The sequence below is a fragment of the Indicator indicator genome, chromosome 36 (assembly GCF_027791375.1).
Source record: "Indicator indicator isolate 239-I01 chromosome 36, UM_Iind_1.1, whole genome shotgun sequence".
Lineage (NCBI taxonomy): Eukaryota > Metazoa > Chordata > Aves > Piciformes > Indicatoridae > Indicator > Indicator indicator.
This window is the reverse complement of record NC_072045.1, coordinates 3215861-3232694: the sequence shown is the minus strand read 5'-3', so window position 1 is coordinate 3232694 and position 16834 is coordinate 3215861. Positions and strand designations below refer to the sequence as shown.

At 59.1% G+C, this 16834-nt stretch overlaps 1 protein-coding gene across 1 annotated transcript in view; it reads left to right on the top strand.

Moving 5' to 3' along the window:
• The window catches only part of FBN3 (fibrillin 3), an 87749-nt gene that overhangs the window by 56581 nt on the left and 14334 nt on the right, over positions 1–16834 (top strand). The window contains exons 29-53 of the mRNA XM_054396250.1: positions 326–451; positions 572–697; positions 1251–1373; positions 1846–1968; positions 2267–2392; positions 2817–2939; positions 3756–3878; positions 4539–4700; positions 5163–5231; positions 5504–5629; positions 6035–6160; positions 6660–6809; positions 7666–7737; positions 8713–8838; positions 9553–9678; positions 10999–11124; positions 11779–11895; positions 12366–12494; positions 13368–13487; positions 14523–14648; positions 14737–14889; positions 15378–15443; positions 15808–15933; positions 16152–16271; positions 16687–16809. Coding sequence (XP_054252225.1) covers positions 326–451; positions 572–697; positions 1251–1373; positions 1846–1968; positions 2267–2392; positions 2817–2939; positions 3756–3878; positions 4539–4700; positions 5163–5231; positions 5504–5629; positions 6035–6160; positions 6660–6809; positions 7666–7737; positions 8713–8838; positions 9553–9678; positions 10999–11124; positions 11779–11895; positions 12366–12494; positions 13368–13487; positions 14523–14648; positions 14737–14889; positions 15378–15443; positions 15808–15933; positions 16152–16271; positions 16687–16809 — 3033 coding nt within the window. The remainder of the gene's footprint in view (positions 1–325; positions 452–571; positions 698–1250; positions 1374–1845; positions 1969–2266; positions 2393–2816; positions 2940–3755; positions 3879–4538; positions 4701–5162; positions 5232–5503; positions 5630–6034; positions 6161–6659; positions 6810–7665; positions 7738–8712; positions 8839–9552; positions 9679–10998; positions 11125–11778; positions 11896–12365; positions 12495–13367; positions 13488–14522; positions 14649–14736; positions 14890–15377; positions 15444–15807; positions 15934–16151; positions 16272–16686; positions 16810–16834) is intronic.

Below are 16834 nucleotides of genomic sequence, written 5' to 3'. Positions count from 1 at the left end.
AAGAAATTGTTCCTCGTGGCCAACCTAAACTTCCCCTGGGCAACTTGAGGCCATTTCCTCTTGTGCTGTTGGCACCTGAGAGAAGATCCCAACCCCTAGCTGGCTCCAGCTTCCTCTCAGGGAGCTGTAGAGAGCAATGAGGTCTCCCCTCAGCCTCCTCCACACTGAACCCCCCCCAGCTCCCTCAGCTGCTCCTCCCCAGCCCTGTTCTCCAGACCCTTCCCCAGCTTTGTGGCCTTCTCTGGACCTGCTCCAGCTCCTCAATGTCCTTCTTGGAGTGCCTGGCTCTAACACTTTTCCTTTGGCAATGGTCTCCTGCCTCTAGACATTGATGAGTGTGAGGACAACCCAGACATCTGTGACGGAGGGCAGTGCACCAACATCCCCGGGGAGTATCGCTGCCTCTGCTTCGATGGCTTCATGGCATCCCTGGACATGAAGACCTGCATTGGTGAGGACAATTTGCCACCACTACCACCAGGAGGCTGCTGGTGGCTGGAGGAAGAAGGGAGGCCCTGTGGTTCTTGTGTTCCAAACAAATCTTTCTTTTTTTTTTTTTTGCCTGCTGCAGATGTCAACGAATGTGACCTCAACCCCAACATCTGCCTGCATGGGGAGTGTGAGAACACCAAGGGCTCCTTCATCTGCCACTGCCAGCTGGGCTACTTTGTCAAGAAGGGCACCACAGGCTGTACAGGTGGGGACTGCCTGGACCTGGAGCCAGGGGTGCTGCTGGGAGCCCTCACAAACACCTCTTGCTTGGATGAAACAACCATGCCTGGGCTGGGGGATGCTGTGGTTGGGTGCTATGGAACTCCCCCAGGGCAGGTGGAGGCTGCTCAGGAGACAGGCAGCAGGAGACACTTGCCTGGCTTATAGCCCAGCCAGGGCCTTGCCCTTCCTTTTGTCTTCATCTTGCTGGGGTGAGCAGGGATCAGCTCAGGGGAACAGCTCCAGGCAACCTGTTCCTCAGAGCTCCTTGTTCCCATCTGCTGGGGCTGACAGAATCCCAGATTCCCGACATGGTGAGGGTTGGAAGGGATCTCTGGAGCTCATCCAGTCCAACCCCCCTGCTCAAACAGGGCACCCACAGCACCTTGCCCAGGATCCCCATGGCCAGGGGTGGGGTTGGAATCTCCCCAGAGGAGATGGCTCCAGGAGCCATTGGTGCCCAGACTCTTTAGCAGGTTGCTTCCTCCTGGCCTGGAGAGGCTGAGCTGGGTCAGCTGTGCTTTCCTCCCTCCCTGCAGACATCGATGAGTGTGAGATTGGTGCTCACAACTGTGACATGCATGCCTCCTGCATCAATGTGCCCGGCAGCTTCAAGTGCAAGTGCCGCAGCGGCTGGCTCGGGGATGGGCTGAAGTGCAACGGTGAGTGCTGCCCCCAGCTGAGCAGCTGCCTTCCAGCTATGCTGTGGGCACCTGAGAGCCACAGAACAACTGTTTGGGTTGGAAGAGACCTTTCAGATCACCCAGTCCAACCCTCGACCCAACACCACCATGGCCACTAAACCCTGTCCCCAAGTGCCACGGCCACAGGTTCCTCGAACCCCTCCAGGAGTGGGGACTGCAGCACCTCCCTGGGCAGCCTGTGCCAGTGCCTGACCTGCCTGATGCTGGCTGTGTCAGCAGTGCCAGGGGAGTGTCTCATGGCTGCAGAGACTGATGGAGATGTTCTGGAGCCTCAGGAGTGCTCCAAGTGCCTGGAGGCTGCAGTGTCCTGGGCCATCTCCCTGCCTCCTTGGGCCATCTCCTTGCCTCCTTGGGCCATCTCCTTGCCTCCTTGGGCCCTACACCAGCTGGCCAGAGCCAAACCAGTGACAAAGGTCTTCTCCTTGCCCAGATCTGGATGAGTGTGCAACTGAGGAGCACAAATGCAACCTGAATGCCAACTGTGTCAACACCCCTGGCTCCTACCGCTGTGCCTGCCGGGAGGGCTTCAATGGGGATGGCTTCTCCTGCTCAGGTGAGGCCCCTGGGCTCAGCTGGCACCAGGAACCTGGCTTGGGCATCCTGCTGGCACATGGAGTCACCCAAAAGCTGCTCTGCCCCACAGCCTGCTGAGATACCTTCAGCAGAGGTCCAGCTTCTCCTCAGCAGCTGTCTGAGGAGGCTCAAGGGCAGCAGGAGGGTTGCAGCCCCCTCCTCACAGGCTCCCAGGAGAGGAGTGGGAAGAAGCTGCTGGGGACTGCCTGGGGAAGCTGAGGGAAGGTCTCAGCTTCTGGTGGACCCCATGTGGGCCTCATGCTTGTGTCTCTCTTCAGATGTGGATGAGTGTGCAGACAATGTGAACCTGTGTGAGAATGGTCAATGCCTCAATGCCCCCGGGGGCTATCGCTGCGAGTGTGAGATGGGCTTCAACCCCACTGAGGACAGCAAGGCCTGCCAGGGTGAGTGCCCACAGCTTGACTGCTGCTCCAGGACACCCAGTGCCCACCTGCCCTCTGGCCTTGGGCTCTCTGCTGCGCTGCCACCACTGAGTCCATTGCTGAGTCAGATCCATCTAAGCAGGGCCCAGCATCAGCTGGTGGTGCAAGGCTCCTGAGGTGCCACCTTCAGAAGTTGGTCCTCAGCCTTCACAGAGGCTGGGCTAAGCCAGGGATCCATGCAAGATGTGGACCATCAGCAGAAGAGGGGGGAGGGGAGGGCACACACACAGCATGCCTGGGCCTGGGAGGTGGTGTCCCATGGCACCAGAACCATCCTGGGATGGGTTGCCCACAGCTGGGCTGTGGCTCTGCTTGGAGGTGGGAGCAGGAGAGGCCTGTGCTGGTCCTGCCTCTGCCAGAGGTGCCACCTGTGCCTGTTTTGCAGACATTGATGAGTGCACCTTCCAGAACATCTGTGTCTTTGGCACCTGCCAGAACTTGCCGGGGATGTTCCGCTGTGCCTGCGACGATGGCTATGAGCTGGACAGGAGTGGAGGCAACTGCACAGGTACAGGACCCTGAAGGGGCTCTTGGATCCCTGTGGTCTTTGTCCCAACCTCGACAGGGAGTGCCACTTGCAGCCTAAAGCCACCCAAGTGTCCCTGTGTGTGTCAGTGCTGGGGTGAGGAAGGCTTGAGGGGAAGCCTGGTGTGGCTCTGCTGCTTTCTGCAGGCTCTGGGCAGGGTGGTGTGAGGCAGGACAAGGCAAAGGCTCCTCCTAGAAGGACTTTGCCTACAACCACATGGAGAGCCTTAGAGCCCCCACAGAATCACAGAATTGTCAGGGTTGGAAGGGACCTCAAGGCTCAGCCAGTCCCAACCCCCTGCCATGGGCAGGGACACCTCACACCACAGCAGGTTGCTCACAGCCACATCCAGCCTGGCTGCAAAACCCTCCAGGGATGAGGCTTCCACCACCTCCCTGGGCAACCTCTGCCAGTGTCTCACCACCCTCATGGGGAACAACTTCTTCCTCACATCCAATCTCAATCTCCCCACTTCTAGTTGTGCTCCGTCCCCCCCAGTCCTATCACTCCCTGACACCCTCAAAAGTCTCTCCCCAGTTTTCTTGTAGCCCCCCTCAGATACTGGAAGGCCACAAGAAAGTCTCCTGGGAGCCTTCTCCTCTTCAGACAGCACAACCCCAACTCTCTCAGTCTGTCTGCAGAGCAGAGCAGCTCCAGGCCTCTGCTCATCCTCATGGCCCTTCTCTGGACACCTTCCACCATGGGGATCCCCCTGAACACACAGGGCAGAGCCTGGGGCTGTGGTTTCTGTGGCAGTCTTCATATTCTTCTTTCAGTCTTCATCCTTCATCCTTTCAGACATCAATGAGTGTGCAGACCCTGTCAACTGCATCAATGGCCTCTGTGTCAACACCCCTGGCAGCTACCTCTGCAACTGCCCCCAGGACTTCGAGCTGAACCCCACTGGTGTGGGCTGTGTGGGTGAGTGGAGACTGTGGGGAGAGCACAGAGAGTCCAAGACCTTGGTGGTCCCACGCAGCTGGAACTGGCCTCTACCAGGGACTGGGGTGGCTGAGCAGTGTCTGCCCTGCCATGGCTGTCCCTGGTAGGCTTCTCCCTGCAGCAGCAGAGGAGCAGCCACCTCCAGCTCAGCCTGGCCCAGCTTGTGTCACCAGTGTGGATTCACAGCATGGGTTGGGTTGGAAGGGACCTTCAAGATCATCCAATTCCAACCTCCCTGCCATGGGCAGGGACACCTTCCACCTGCCCAGGCTGCTCAAGGCCTTGAACACCTTCAGGGAAGGGGCAGCCACAGCCTCCCTGGACAGCTCTGCCCTGGGTTATGGATGGCATTGCTTGGGTCATCCTCTGTGGCCACCATGCTGTGACCTCTGCAGGGTGCAGTGTGGCTTTGAGCAGGCAGACTGAGCACACTGCTCTTGAAGGGTTCCCAGAGCCATGAGCTGCAAGGCCAACCTGGATGTGATTTCCTACAGGATGGGTGTGGAACCTCTGGGATGGAACTGGGACCTTCTCCTTCTTCCTGCCTCTTGAGGCAATGCTCCCACCCCTTCCTCCTGTGCACCCCAGTCTGTCCTGGAGAGGCTTTGCTCACCCCCCCCCCCCTCTGTCCTTGTGCAGACACTCGTGTTGGGAACTGCTTCCTGGACACCCAGGACCGAGGGGATGGAGGCATCTCCTGCAGTGCGGAGATCGGCGTCGGGGTCACTCGAGCCTCCTGCTGCTGCTCGCTGGGGCGTGCGTGGGGCAACCCCTGTGAGCTCTGCCCTCCAGCCAACACCAGTGAGTGAGGAGTGCCTGGGCTCAGCTTGGCCACTGAAGAGCAGAGGAGAGAGTTGGTAGCCCTTTCCTGGGGCTTCTCAGCTCAGCCTAGGCTCGCTGGGTCTGGGTTATTGGAGCAGGGGAAGCTGAGGGAGAAGAAGGCAACTCTGTGTTGCCAGGGCTGTGCAGAGGTGAGGTGGAATGGGGGACACCAGGCTGCTTGTGTCTCTTGGATCCAAACTGGGATCCTTTGTTCCCTAGTCCAGTGGCCTGGGGGAGGGCAGTGGGTGTGGAATAGCCCCCAGCAAGGGTGGGCAGGCAGAGACAGGGCACCTAAGCTGGCTTGGCAAAGGATGGGAGTCACCCTGCTCCACCTGCACCACTGTCCCCATTGTCCCCTGGGTTTCTGCTGGTTCTCCCTCTCCCTCCTGTTGCATGGGAGCCTGCACAGCTCAGGAGCCCCCTGCCTGCCTTTTCCCACAGCTGAGTACAAGACCCTGTGCCCTGGAGGAGAAGGTTTCCGACCCAACCCCATCACTGTCATCCTGGAAGGTAAGATGGCCCAGCCCCTGTGGCCCCTCCCAAGGGGTCTGGGTGCTGGGGAAGCCCAGTGCTGTGTGGGCACTGTCTGTCATGGCACTGGGCTGGCTGGGTGCCCACCAATCCCTTGAGCACCCAGTGATGAGCAGCAAGTGTCTGCTCTCCATGGACATGCTCTGGAGTTGGAGGTGGTAGCATGAAGCCACTGGGGATGCCAGGCTGGAGACACTGCCTGGGCAGCTCTGGCAGGCAGTGGACACCTCCCAGCTGCTCTCCCTCCTTAGATATCGACGAGTGCCAGGAGCTGCCAGGCCTCTGCCAGGGTGGCAACTGTGTGAACACCTTCGGCAGCTTCCAATGTGAATGTCCCCTGGGCTACTACCTCAACGAGGACACAAGGATCTGTGAAGGTATCTGCACCATGCCAGGGATGCCTGGGCTGCCCTGGGACTGACTGGCACAATCCCTTCCCTTTCCTCTCCCAGATTTCCCATCCTCATCACAAACCCTGACCCCTTTCCTAGTGCCAGCCTGGTGCCTTGTGCCAAAGAGAGCCCCAAACCCACACTGGAAGCTTCTCTGCCTCTGCCCAGGGCTTTGACCCCAAGACGTAGAATCCTAGGATTGGTTCATTTGGAAGAGACCTCTAAGCTCACCCTTCCACCCACCAGTCCAACCTTCCACCCAACCCCACCATGGCCACCCAACCCTGGCCCCAAGGGGTTCCTTGAACCCCTCCAGGGCTGGGGAACTCCAGCACCTCCCTGGGCAGCCTGTGCCAGTCCCTGACCTGCCTGGTGTCCTGTGTTTGGCAGATATTGATGAGTGCTCTGCTCACATTGGGATCTGTGGCCCTGGGACCTGCTACAACACCCTTGGCAACTACACCTGTGTGTGCCCCCCTGAGTACATGCAAGTCAATGGAGGAAACAACTGCATGGGTATGGTTGGCTCTGGGGCTGAGGGAAGGGCCTGGCACTGCCCTGAGACCCTGGGCTTGTGCTCTGGGCAGCATGGTGTGGGCTGCATGGCTGAGCAGGGGCTAGGACTCATGATTCCAGAACCCCAGCATGGTGAGGGTAGGAAGGGACCTCTGGAGCTCAGCCAGTCCAACCCCCCCTGCTCCAGCAGGGCATCCACAGCAGCTTGCCCAGGAGCACAATGCCCAGGGGGGGTTGGAAGCTCTGCAGAGGAGGAGACTCCACAACCTCTCTGGGCAGCTGCTGCAGGGCTCCAGCAGCCTCAGAAGCTGTTCCTCATGCTGAGGATGTTGCTGAGTTCTTCTGTGTGCCAGCTGAGGTCCCTGAGCAGCTGGAGGGGGCAGGGTGGCAGCCTGGGGGGCTGGCAGCTGGCCCTGGGGGGTGGCAGCTGCCCTTGGTGGGGCTGGCAGCTGCCCCAGGTAGGGCTGGCAGGAGGACTGCTGGCTGCCTGCCTTTGCAGACATGAGGAAGAGCGTTTGCTACCGCAACTACAACGACACCTGTGAGAATGAGCTCTCCTTCAACATGACCAAGAAGATGTGCTGCTGCTCCTACAACATTGGCAAGGCCTGGAACAAGCCCTGTGAGCCTTGTCCCACGCCAGCCAGCCGTAAGTCAACCCTGTCAACCCTCCTGCAGAGGGCATCTTGGTTCTCTGGCTGCCTCCTCCCTCTGCCCATAGGCTCAGAGGGTGTTAGGGCTTGGAAGAGACCTTTGGAGATCTTCCAGTCCAGCCCCACCCCCTGCCAGAGCAAGAGCATAGAATTCAGCACAGGTCACAGAGCAACACATCCAGATGGGGCTTGAAAGTCTCCAGAGGGGACTCCACAACCTGTCTGGGCAGCCTCCCAGTGCAGAAGTTCCTCCTCATGCTGAGGTGGAACCTCCTGTGCTGGAGCTTCCATCCATTATCATCCTGTGCACTGTGAGGCACTGAAACAAACCAGGGTCATAGAACCATGGAGTGGTTTGGATGGGAGAAGCCCTTAAAGATGATAGAACCCTAGGATTGTTTGGCTTGGAAAAAGACCTCTGAGACCATTGAGTCCAACCAGCAGCCCAGCCCCACCATAGCTCCAACCTCCCAGCCAGGGGCAGGGACACCTTCCACCAGAGGACTTCCAGGTGGACTTCCCAGGTCCCAGAGCAAAGCATCCACCTGCCAGAATATTAAAGCTAATGTGAGACATCACAGAGTGTCCAGAAAATAGAGGAGAGCAGGGATGCCTGGTGTCTGTGGTGAGCCCTGTGGGGACACAGCTTGCACTGGGAGGACACAGGGCAGGAAGGTCCTGGTCAAGGCCATGTTGCCCCAGAAGGACTTGGGGCAGTGTCTGTGGAACGTTCTGTGGAGCCTCTGCATGCAGAGCCCTCCTGTGCTCACTCCAGCCACAGCTGGAATCCCTCTCATCCTTCTGCTCACCCCACTCTGCCTGCTGGGCATGACCTCAGTGTTCTCCCTCCAGCTGAGTACCAGATCCTGTGTGGGAACCAGGCTCCAGGCTTCATCATTGACATCCACACTGGAAAGCCAATTGGTGAGTCCAGCTCCCATGGAGCCAGCTCTGCTCTCTGTACTTCTGTCTTCTTCCCATGGTGCTTGGGAGCTTCCCTCCCCCTTTTCCTTTTTTCTTCTCTCCCCTCCCTCTCTCCCCTCCCTCTCTCCCCTCCCTCTCTCCCCTCCCTCTCTCCCCTCCCTCTCTCCCCTCCCTCTCTCCCCTCCCTCTCCCCCCTCCCTCTCTCCCCTCCCTCTCTCCCCTCCCTCTCTCCCTTCCCTCTCTCCCTTCCCTCTCTCCCTTCCCTCTCCCCTCCCTCTCTCCCCTCCCTCTCCCCTCCCTCTCCCCCCTCCCTCTCTCTCCCCCCTCCCTCTCTCCCTTCCCTCTCTCCCTTCCCTCTCTCCCTTCCCTCTCTCCCTTCCCTCTCTCCCTTCCCTCTCTCCCTTCCCTCTCTCCCTTCCCTCTCTCCCTTCCCTCTCTCCCCTCCCTCTCTCCCCTCCCTCTCTCCCCTCCCTCTCTCCCCTCACTCTCTCCCCTCCCTCTCTCCCCTCCCTCTCTCCCCTCCCTCTCTCCCCTCTCTTTTCCCCCCCTTCCCCAGTATCAATCCTCCAAGAATTGCTCCATGTTTTGACTCTTGGCCCTTTCCTGCTTGTCATAGAATGGGTTGGGTTGGAAGGGACCTCACAGATCATCCAGTTCCAACCCCTCTGCCATGGGCAGGGACATCTCCCACCAGCCCAGCTTGCTCAAGGCCTCATCCAGCCTGGCCTTGAACACCTGCAGGGAGGGAGCATCCACAACCTCCCTGGGCAACCTGTGCCAGAAGAATTTCTTCCTAATGCCCAATCTCAATCCACCTCGAAGCCATCACCATTCATCCTCTCACCACCATCCATTGCTAGCATGAGGAGGGGCAGCAGCTCCCGGGGCAGGGGAGGGCTGCTCTCCTTGCTGGGGTGCTGAGGGGTGCTGAGGGGTACTGTGGGGTGCTGAGGGGAGCTGTGTGTGTGTGTGCAGACATTGATGAGTGCAGTGAGATCCCAGCCATCTGCACCAACGGCGTCTGCATCAACCAGATCGGCAGCTTCCGCTGCGAGTGCCCCATCGGCTTCAGCTACAACAACATCCTGCTCATCTGTGAAGGTACAGCCCCAGCCAGGGCCTGCTCACAGCCTGGCCCCACACCTGCCTGCCCTTGGAAGGCATCTTAAAGCCCATCCAGTCCAACCCCAGCAGGGATATCCCCAACCGGAGCAGGTTGTGCAGAGCTCCAAACGACCTGAGCTGGGATGGTTCCATCTCCCCCCTCTGTGGGCATCTCACCACCCTCAGCATCAAAATGCTGCCCAAAGGCCCCCTGGCTGCCCAGCATCTCCCCACATCATGGGGCACCATGGGCAGAGTCTGGAGGTTCTCAGCCTTCTTGGCATCTTCATTTGGCACACTGCTGGGTGGCCCAGAGGGGCTGAGTTTCCTTCGTGCTCCTCCCTGGTTTTCCCTTTCCTCTGGGTTGGGTTTTCCTTTCCTTTAGGTGTCTCAAAATCTGGAGGTGTAACTCAAATCCCTGATATTTTATTACCAGCAGGGACATCCCCAACCAGGGCAGGTTGCTCACAGCCCCAAACAACCTGAGCTGGGATGGTGCCAGGGATGGGGCAGCTGCCAGCTCTCTGGGCAGCCTGGGCCAGGCTCTCCCCACCCTCTGGGTCAAACGTTTTCCCCTTCTCTTCACTCTGAATCTCCCTCTTTGAGTTCCAAGCCATGCCCCCCTTGCCCTGTTGGCTCTGCCAGGCTGATGGTGCCTGGTGGGTGCTGGGCACTGTGCAGAGGGGAGGTTCTCCTTGCTCTTCTCCCCAGACATTGATGAGTGCAGCAGTGGAGAGAACCTGTGCCAGCGCAACGCCGACTGCATCAACATCCCCGGCAGCTACAGGTGTGAGTGCTCCACCGGCTACAAGCTCTCCCCCAGCGGAGCCTGCGTGGGTAAGGCCACACAAACCCAACACTCTTTGGCCTGCAAAAGCCCTCTGAGGTCACCCAGTCCAGCCTCCAACCCAGCCCCACCATGGCCACCAAACCACGGCCACATATTCTTGGAACACCTCCAGGCATGGGGACTCCACCACCTCCCTGGGCAGGCTGTGCCAATCCCTGACCACTCTTGCAGCACAGAAATTGTTCCTCATCTTCAGCCTAAACCTTACCTGGCAGAATTCCAGGCCATTTCCTCTCCTTCTACCCCCTGATCCTAGGGAGATCAACCCCCTGCTCACTCCAACCTCCTTTCTGGGATCTGTAGAGAGCCATGAGGTCTCCTCTGAGCCTCCTCTTCTCCAGGCTGAGCTAAAGGTGGGAGATCTTTGCTGCCTATCCCAGAGACAGCTGTGCAAGGCCCTGGTGCCCCTGCCTAGGCTCTTCAGATGGGTCTGTAGACCATCATGTGTTGACCCAGGGAAGGACAGGATGAAGGACACAGAATCATGAATGGCACCACAGAGTGGTAGGGGTTGGAAGGGACCTTTGGAGATCATCCACTCCAACCCCCCTGGCAAAGAAGGATCACCCAGGGCAGGTCACACAGGAACACATCTTGGAAGTCTCCAGAGAAGGACACTCCACAACCTCTCTGGGCAGCCTGCTCCAGGGCTCCAGCATCCTCAAACCAAAGAATTTTCTCCGTCTGTTTAGATGGAACCTCCTGGGTGCCAGTTTGTGTCCCTTGCCTCTTGTCCTGTCCCTGGGTACCACTGACAAGAGCCTGGCACCTGCTTCTTGCCTCCCACCCCTCAGATATTTGTAGATATCAATAAGATCTCCTCTCAGCCTTCTCTTCTCCAGACCAAACAGCCTCAGGTTCTCAGCCTGGAGACCTGCCAGGTTTTTTTTCATACCTGCTTCCTGGTTCTTCATCAAAGCCTGAGGGCCATGACCTGGCTGCTTACAGCCAGGAACTGTAGCCAGGAGCTGGTTATTTCCCCTCCTCTGCAGACATCACTGAGTGATTATGGGATATTTGAGCTTTTTGGAGAAATTCCCAGGGCCTGTGGGCTCCTGAGGGATGAGATGAGGTCAGTGTGAAGTGCAGCTTCAGCCTGGCAGCTCAGACCATTGCTCCAGGACTATTTCAGAGCTCACCAGCCGGAGATCTTGCTCCCTCCGAAGCCACCTCTCAGAAAACCAAGCTCCAGTTGTGCTTCTGCTCCCAGCCACAGCACCCCCCCAGCTGCACAAGGCACTGGGCCTCAGCTCTTCCCATGCTGCCCATCCCTGCTGCTCACTGGGGCCTGCTTTGCTCTGCTTTAGGTCGCAATGAGTGCCAGGAGATCCCCAACGTCTGCAGCCACGGCGACTGCGTGGACACCGAGGGCAGCTACGTCTGCATCTGCCACAATGGCTTCAAGGCCACGGGGGAGCAAACCATGTGCATGGGTCAGTGTGACAGCCACAGCCCTGCCACCGAGCAGCCAGGCAGCAGGCTGCACCTGAGCTCTCCCCAGCACCCGCTGGGCAGTACCAAGGACAGCCAAGAGTCACAGTGCCCTCTCGAGCCCAGGCCCCAGGGGTGTTGTGGAGCTGCCTGCACCATGCCTGCACAGCCAAGGCTGCAGCTTTCAGCTCCCTGAATCAGCTGTGACCTTAGCATGGAGTAGTTTGGGTGGGAAGGGACCTTTAAAGCTCATCCAGTCCATTGCCAGCATCTGCAACTGGAGCAGGTTGCTCAGAGCCCCAAACAACCTGAGCTGGGATGGTGCCAGGGCTGGGGCAGCTCCCAGCTCTCTGGGCAACCCTGAGGCTCTCCCCACCCTCAGGGTCAAATATTTCTCCCTTCTCTCGACTCTGAATCTCCCTCTTAGTTTCCAACCATCCCCCTTTGTCTTGTCCCAAGAGTCCCTGCTCAGAAGTCTGTCCCCAGCTTTCCTCTCTGCCCTTTTAAGCACTGCAAGGCCACCAGAAGGTCTCCCTAGAGCCTTCTCTCCTCCAGGCTGCCCAAGCCCAACTTTCCCAGCCTGGCCTCCCAGCAGAGGGCTTCCAGCCCTGCCAGCACTGCTGTGGCCTTCTCTGGCCCTGACTTTCTCCCTGCAGACATTGATGAGTGTGACAGACAGCCCTGTGGCAATGGCACCTGCAAGAACACCGTCGGCTCCTACAACTGCCTCTGCTTCCCTGGCTTTGAGCTGACTCACAACAACGACTGCATGGGTGAGTGCCAGCACTCCCTGGCCTCCTGCAGTGCTGCCTGAGGTCACTCTGACATCAGCTGGGGGGCAGGGTGTCCCACAGAGTGACAGAAAGCATCAGGTTGGAAGGGACCCTCCAAGGGCATCTCGTCCCTATAGGCATCAGGGACAGCTCCAGCTAGAGCAGGCTGCCCAGGGACACATCCAGGCTGATCCTGAATGCCTCCAGGAATGGGGCCTCAAACACATCCCTGGGCAGCCTGTTCCAGTGTTTCCCCACCCTCCTAGTGCAGAACTTTCTGCTGATGTCCAACCTAAACCTCCCCTGCTCCACTTCCAAACCACTGCCCCAAGCCCTCAGCTCTGGCTGTCCGCTGGCAGCGGCTGCAGAAGTGACCTGAGCTGAGCTGCCTGTGTCAGAGGCGTGGGGCTGGCTGAGGTGAGACACTGACCTGCTCTGCTTCCTGTTGTGCTTCTCCTCTTCCCCTGCAGACATTGATGAGTGTTCCTCCCTGGTGGGGCAGGTGTGTCGCAATGGGCAGTGCATCAACAGCGTTGGCTCCTTCCAGTGCCTCTGCCAGGAGGGCTACGACCGGACCCCCGACGGCAAGAACTGTGTGGGTGAGTGTCCAGGCAGCCCCCTGGCTCTCCTCAGGGCCTTGGGCTGTGTCCTGGGGGTGGCTGCCATGCTGCAGTGCTGTGAGAGTCATGGAATGCTCAAAGTTGGAAGAGTGCTCAGAAATCATCTGCTCCAACCTCCCCCTTGCCGTGGGCAGGGACAGCTCTCAGCTAGCTCAGACTGCTCAAGGCCTCATCCAGTCTGGCCTTGACCACCTCCAGGGAGGAGGCATCCCTCTGGGCAGCCTGTTCCAGAGTCTCCCCACCCTCACTGTGAAGAATTTCTTCCTGATGTCCAATCTCAATCCATCTTCCTCCAGTTTGAAGCCATCATCCCTCCTCCCCTCCCCACAGTCATTCTTGGAAAGAAGAAGGGCTGCAGCCTTCAGCCCTGGGGGCTGCTCTTCAGCCCCAGTCTGCCCCCTTCCAGCCCCAGTCTGCCCCCTTCCAGCCCCAGTCTGCCCCTTTCCAGCCCCAGTCTGCCCCCTTCCAGCCCCAGTCTGCCCTCTTCAGCCTCAGTCTGCCCTCTTCAGCCTCAGTCTGCCCTCTTCCAGCCCCCAGCCTGCCCCTTTCCAGCCCCCAGCCTGCCCCTTTCCAGCCCCCAGCCTGCCCCTTTCCAGCCCCCAGCCTGCCCTTTTCCAGCCCCCAGCCTGCCCCTTTCCAGCCCCCAGCCTGCCCCTTTCCAGCCCCAGTCTGCCCCTTTCCAGCCTCCAGCCTGCCCTCTTCCAGCCCCCAGCCTGCCCCTTTCCAGCCCCCAGCCTGCCCCCTTCCAGCCTCACTCTGCCCTCTTCCAGCCTCCATCCATCGCTGCAAGGACTTCTGAGTCCTCCAAGCTGAGCACTTTCCCTCTCTCTGGTTCTTTCTCCTCCTCTGCAGACATCAATGAGTGTGTGAGCCTGCCTGGGACCTGCTCCCCAGGCACCTGCCAGAACCTGGAGGGCTCCTTCCGCTGCATCTGTCCCCCTGGCTACGAGGTGCAGAATGACAACTGCATTGGTAAGGCTGCCTCTGCCTGCCCTGCCCCCACCACAGCCTGCTCCAGAGGAGCCATGGCCCTCGGTGTGTCCCCAGCCCCAGGGACCTCCTGGGAAGCAGCTGGACACAGCTGGCCAAGCTGGGCACAGAGTAGCTAAGCTGGACAGAGAGTAGCTAAGCTGGACACAGAGTAGATGTACTGGACACAGGGTGGCTAAGCTGGACAGAGAGTGGCCAAGCTGGGCACAGAGTAGATGTACTGGACACAGGGTGGCCAAGCTGGACACAGAGTAGCTAAGCTGGACAAAAGGTGGCCAAGCTGGACACAGAGTAGATGTACTGGACACAGGGTGGCCAAGCTGGGCACAGAGTAGCTAAGCTGGACACAGGGTGGCCAAGCTGCACAAAAGGTGGCCAAGCTGGACACAGAGTAACTAAGCTGGACACAGAGTAGATAAGCTGGACACAGGGTGGCCAAGCTGGACACAGAGTAACTAAGCTGGACACAGAGTAGATGTACTGGATACAGGGTGGCCAAGCTGGGCACAGAGTAGCTAAGCTGGACACAGGGTGGCCAAGCTGGGCACAGAGTAGCTAAGCTGGACACAGGGTGGCCAAGCTGGGCACAGAGTAGCTAAGCTGGACACAGGGTGGCCAAGCTGCACAAAAGGTGGCCAAGCTGGACACAGAGTAACTAAGCTGGACACAGAGTAGATAAGCTGGACACAGGGTGGCCAAGCTGGACACAGAGTAACTAAGCTGGACACAGAGTAGATGTACTGGATACAGGGTGGCCAAGTTTGGACATAGAGTTGCCCAGCTGGCCAGGCTTGCTCCCCTGATGGAGAAGGCTCAGTGGTTTTGCTGCACCTTGGCCTCTTCCTGCTTCTACTTGGCCTGGGGCTGGTTAAGGGTTATGGCCCTAGGGGATGTCCTTCAGTCCTCAGAGCTCCTCAGAGCTCCCCAGACACCACAGCTTCAGCTGGCTGTAGTGCAGCCAGGAAAGGAGGGACCCTAATGGCTGCTCCATCAGTGCTGTGTGCTTGGTGCTCCTAGACATCAACGAGTGTGAGGAGGAGCCCAACATCTGCCTCTTTGGGACCTGCACCAACACCCCTGGCAGCTTCCAGTGTGTCTGCCCCCCGGGCTTCGTGCTGTCTGACAACGGCCGGCGCTGCTTCGGTGAGCGCCGCTCCCTGCTGCTGGGGGTGGCACCAGGACCACCCTGGGGACCTGCCCTGACCTTTGGGCTTCTCCCCCCCTCCTGCAGACACTCGCCAGAGCTTCTGCTTCACTCGCTTTGACAATGGGAAGTGCTCTGTCCCCAAGGCTTTCAACACCACCAAGGCTCGGTGCTGCTGCAGCAAGATGCCAGGGGAAGGCTGGGGAGACCCCTGTGAGCTGTGCCCTCAGGAAGGCAATGGTAGGTGTGCCAGGGCCCCAGCAGGCACAGGGGGTGGAGGGGAAGGTGTGAAGGGTCGACCCAAGCAGCAGTGCCAGCTGCCCAGCACCCTGGGCTCCTCCATCTGGAGAGGATTGCCTGGGATCCCAGCAGCCCTTACTGGGCTGCAGCATTCCCTGGGCCTCCAGCAACCACAGAGAGTGTGGTAGGGGTTGGGATGGAGCTTCCAGAGGTCATCCAGTCTGACCCCACTGCCAGGGCAGGTCACACAGGAATGCAGCCTCTCCATCTCATTTCTGCTTTGGATCTGCTCTCAGTTCTCTGCAGGGCTTTAGATCAGGCTCAGACCATCTTGGTGCCTCCAGAGGCAAGGCAAGAACAGGACTTTGCCAGCCATCCATGGCTGTGTGGCCTCCCATGGGCACAGAGCTGTCAGTCATGCTCTAGAGACATCCACAGCACATTCCTGTGAGCACAACTTGTGACCATATCTCACTTCTTTCTTCCAGTTGCCTTCCAGGAGCTGTGTCCCTATGGCCATGGAGCCATCCCAGGTCCAGGTGACACCCGGGAAGGTAAGGCTGGAGCTAGGGATGAGGAGAAGTTTGTTCTGGGGAGAGAGCTGCCCAGAAAGAGCCACCCCTGGGCTGTCTGGAGAGGGGGATGGAATCCCAGGGGCAGGAGGAACCTGGCACTGGATGCTCTCCCAAGTTTTGCCTGCTCTGCAAAGGTCCAGCCCTCAGCTCTGGAGAGGAAGTAGCTGAGGTAGCAGAGTCACAGCATCAGGAATGGGCTGGGCTGGAAGGGACCTTAAAGATCATCCAGTTCCAACCTCCCACCATGGGCAAGGGCACCTCCTACTAGACCAGGCTGCTCAAGGCCTCATCCAGTGCTGAGAGGCTCAGATGAGGTTTGATGGCCTTGGGGTTTCCCTGGCAGATGTGAATGAGTGCTCAGAGAACCTGGGGGTCTGCATCAATGGGGCCTGCATCAACACTGATGGCTCCTTCCGCTGCGAGTGTCCCTTTGGCTACAATCTGGACTACACAGGAGTCAACTGCGTGGGTGAGGACCTGCCTGAGGGGCTCCTGCCCCCTTCTGCTCCCCCTCCTTCTACCTCCCTTGAGCCAGAAGTCCTCAGCATGTGTGTGTGTGGAGGGGGCATGTGTGGAGAGAAGGAACCTGCTCCTGGCTGGTTTGAATGCTCTGGCTGCAGGAAGAGACCAGGCTGCAGCTTTCCTGTCCACCTAACGTGGTCCTGGCTTCCTCCTGGCTTCCTCCAGATACTGATGAGTGCTCCATTGGCAACCCCTGTGGCAATGGCACCTGCACCAACGTGGTGGGAGGCTTCGAGTGTGCCTGTGATGAGGGCTTTGAGCCAGGGCCCATGATGACTTGTGAAGGTAAGGCTGCTGGGGGCACTCCTCTTGTGACCATGCCTGGGTGAGCAGCTGTCAGGTCAGCCTCTGGTGGGCAGTAAGGCTGCCTGGGGCTCGTCTCCACACCAGTGTGGACATCAGCGCTGGTCCCCTTCAGCTTCCTCTGAGGCTGGAGCCCAGGAGGAGCTCTGGAGACCTGCTGCAATGCAGGAGAGGAGCCAGGACACTGTCCCCACCAAAGCTGCAGGGACACCAGGTGTCTGTCCCTCTGCAGCTCCACCAGGACAGGAAGCTTGGTGGAACAAAGCTCTCCTGAGACGGAGAGGGACGGGCAGGGCACGGAGCAGGGCATGGGGAGACCCTCCCAGGGAGCTCCACCAGCACTGCTGGCCCAGTTGAGAGCCCAGGGCCGAGCTGTGTCCTCTCTCCTGCCTCCCAGATATCAATGAGTGTGCTCTGAACCCCCTGCTCTGTGCCTTCCGCTGCATCAACACCTTTGGCTCCTACGAGTGCACCTGCCCTGCTGGCTATGCCCTGCGAGAAGACAGAAGGATGTGCAGAGGTAACAGCTCCTCCTGCACTCCCTG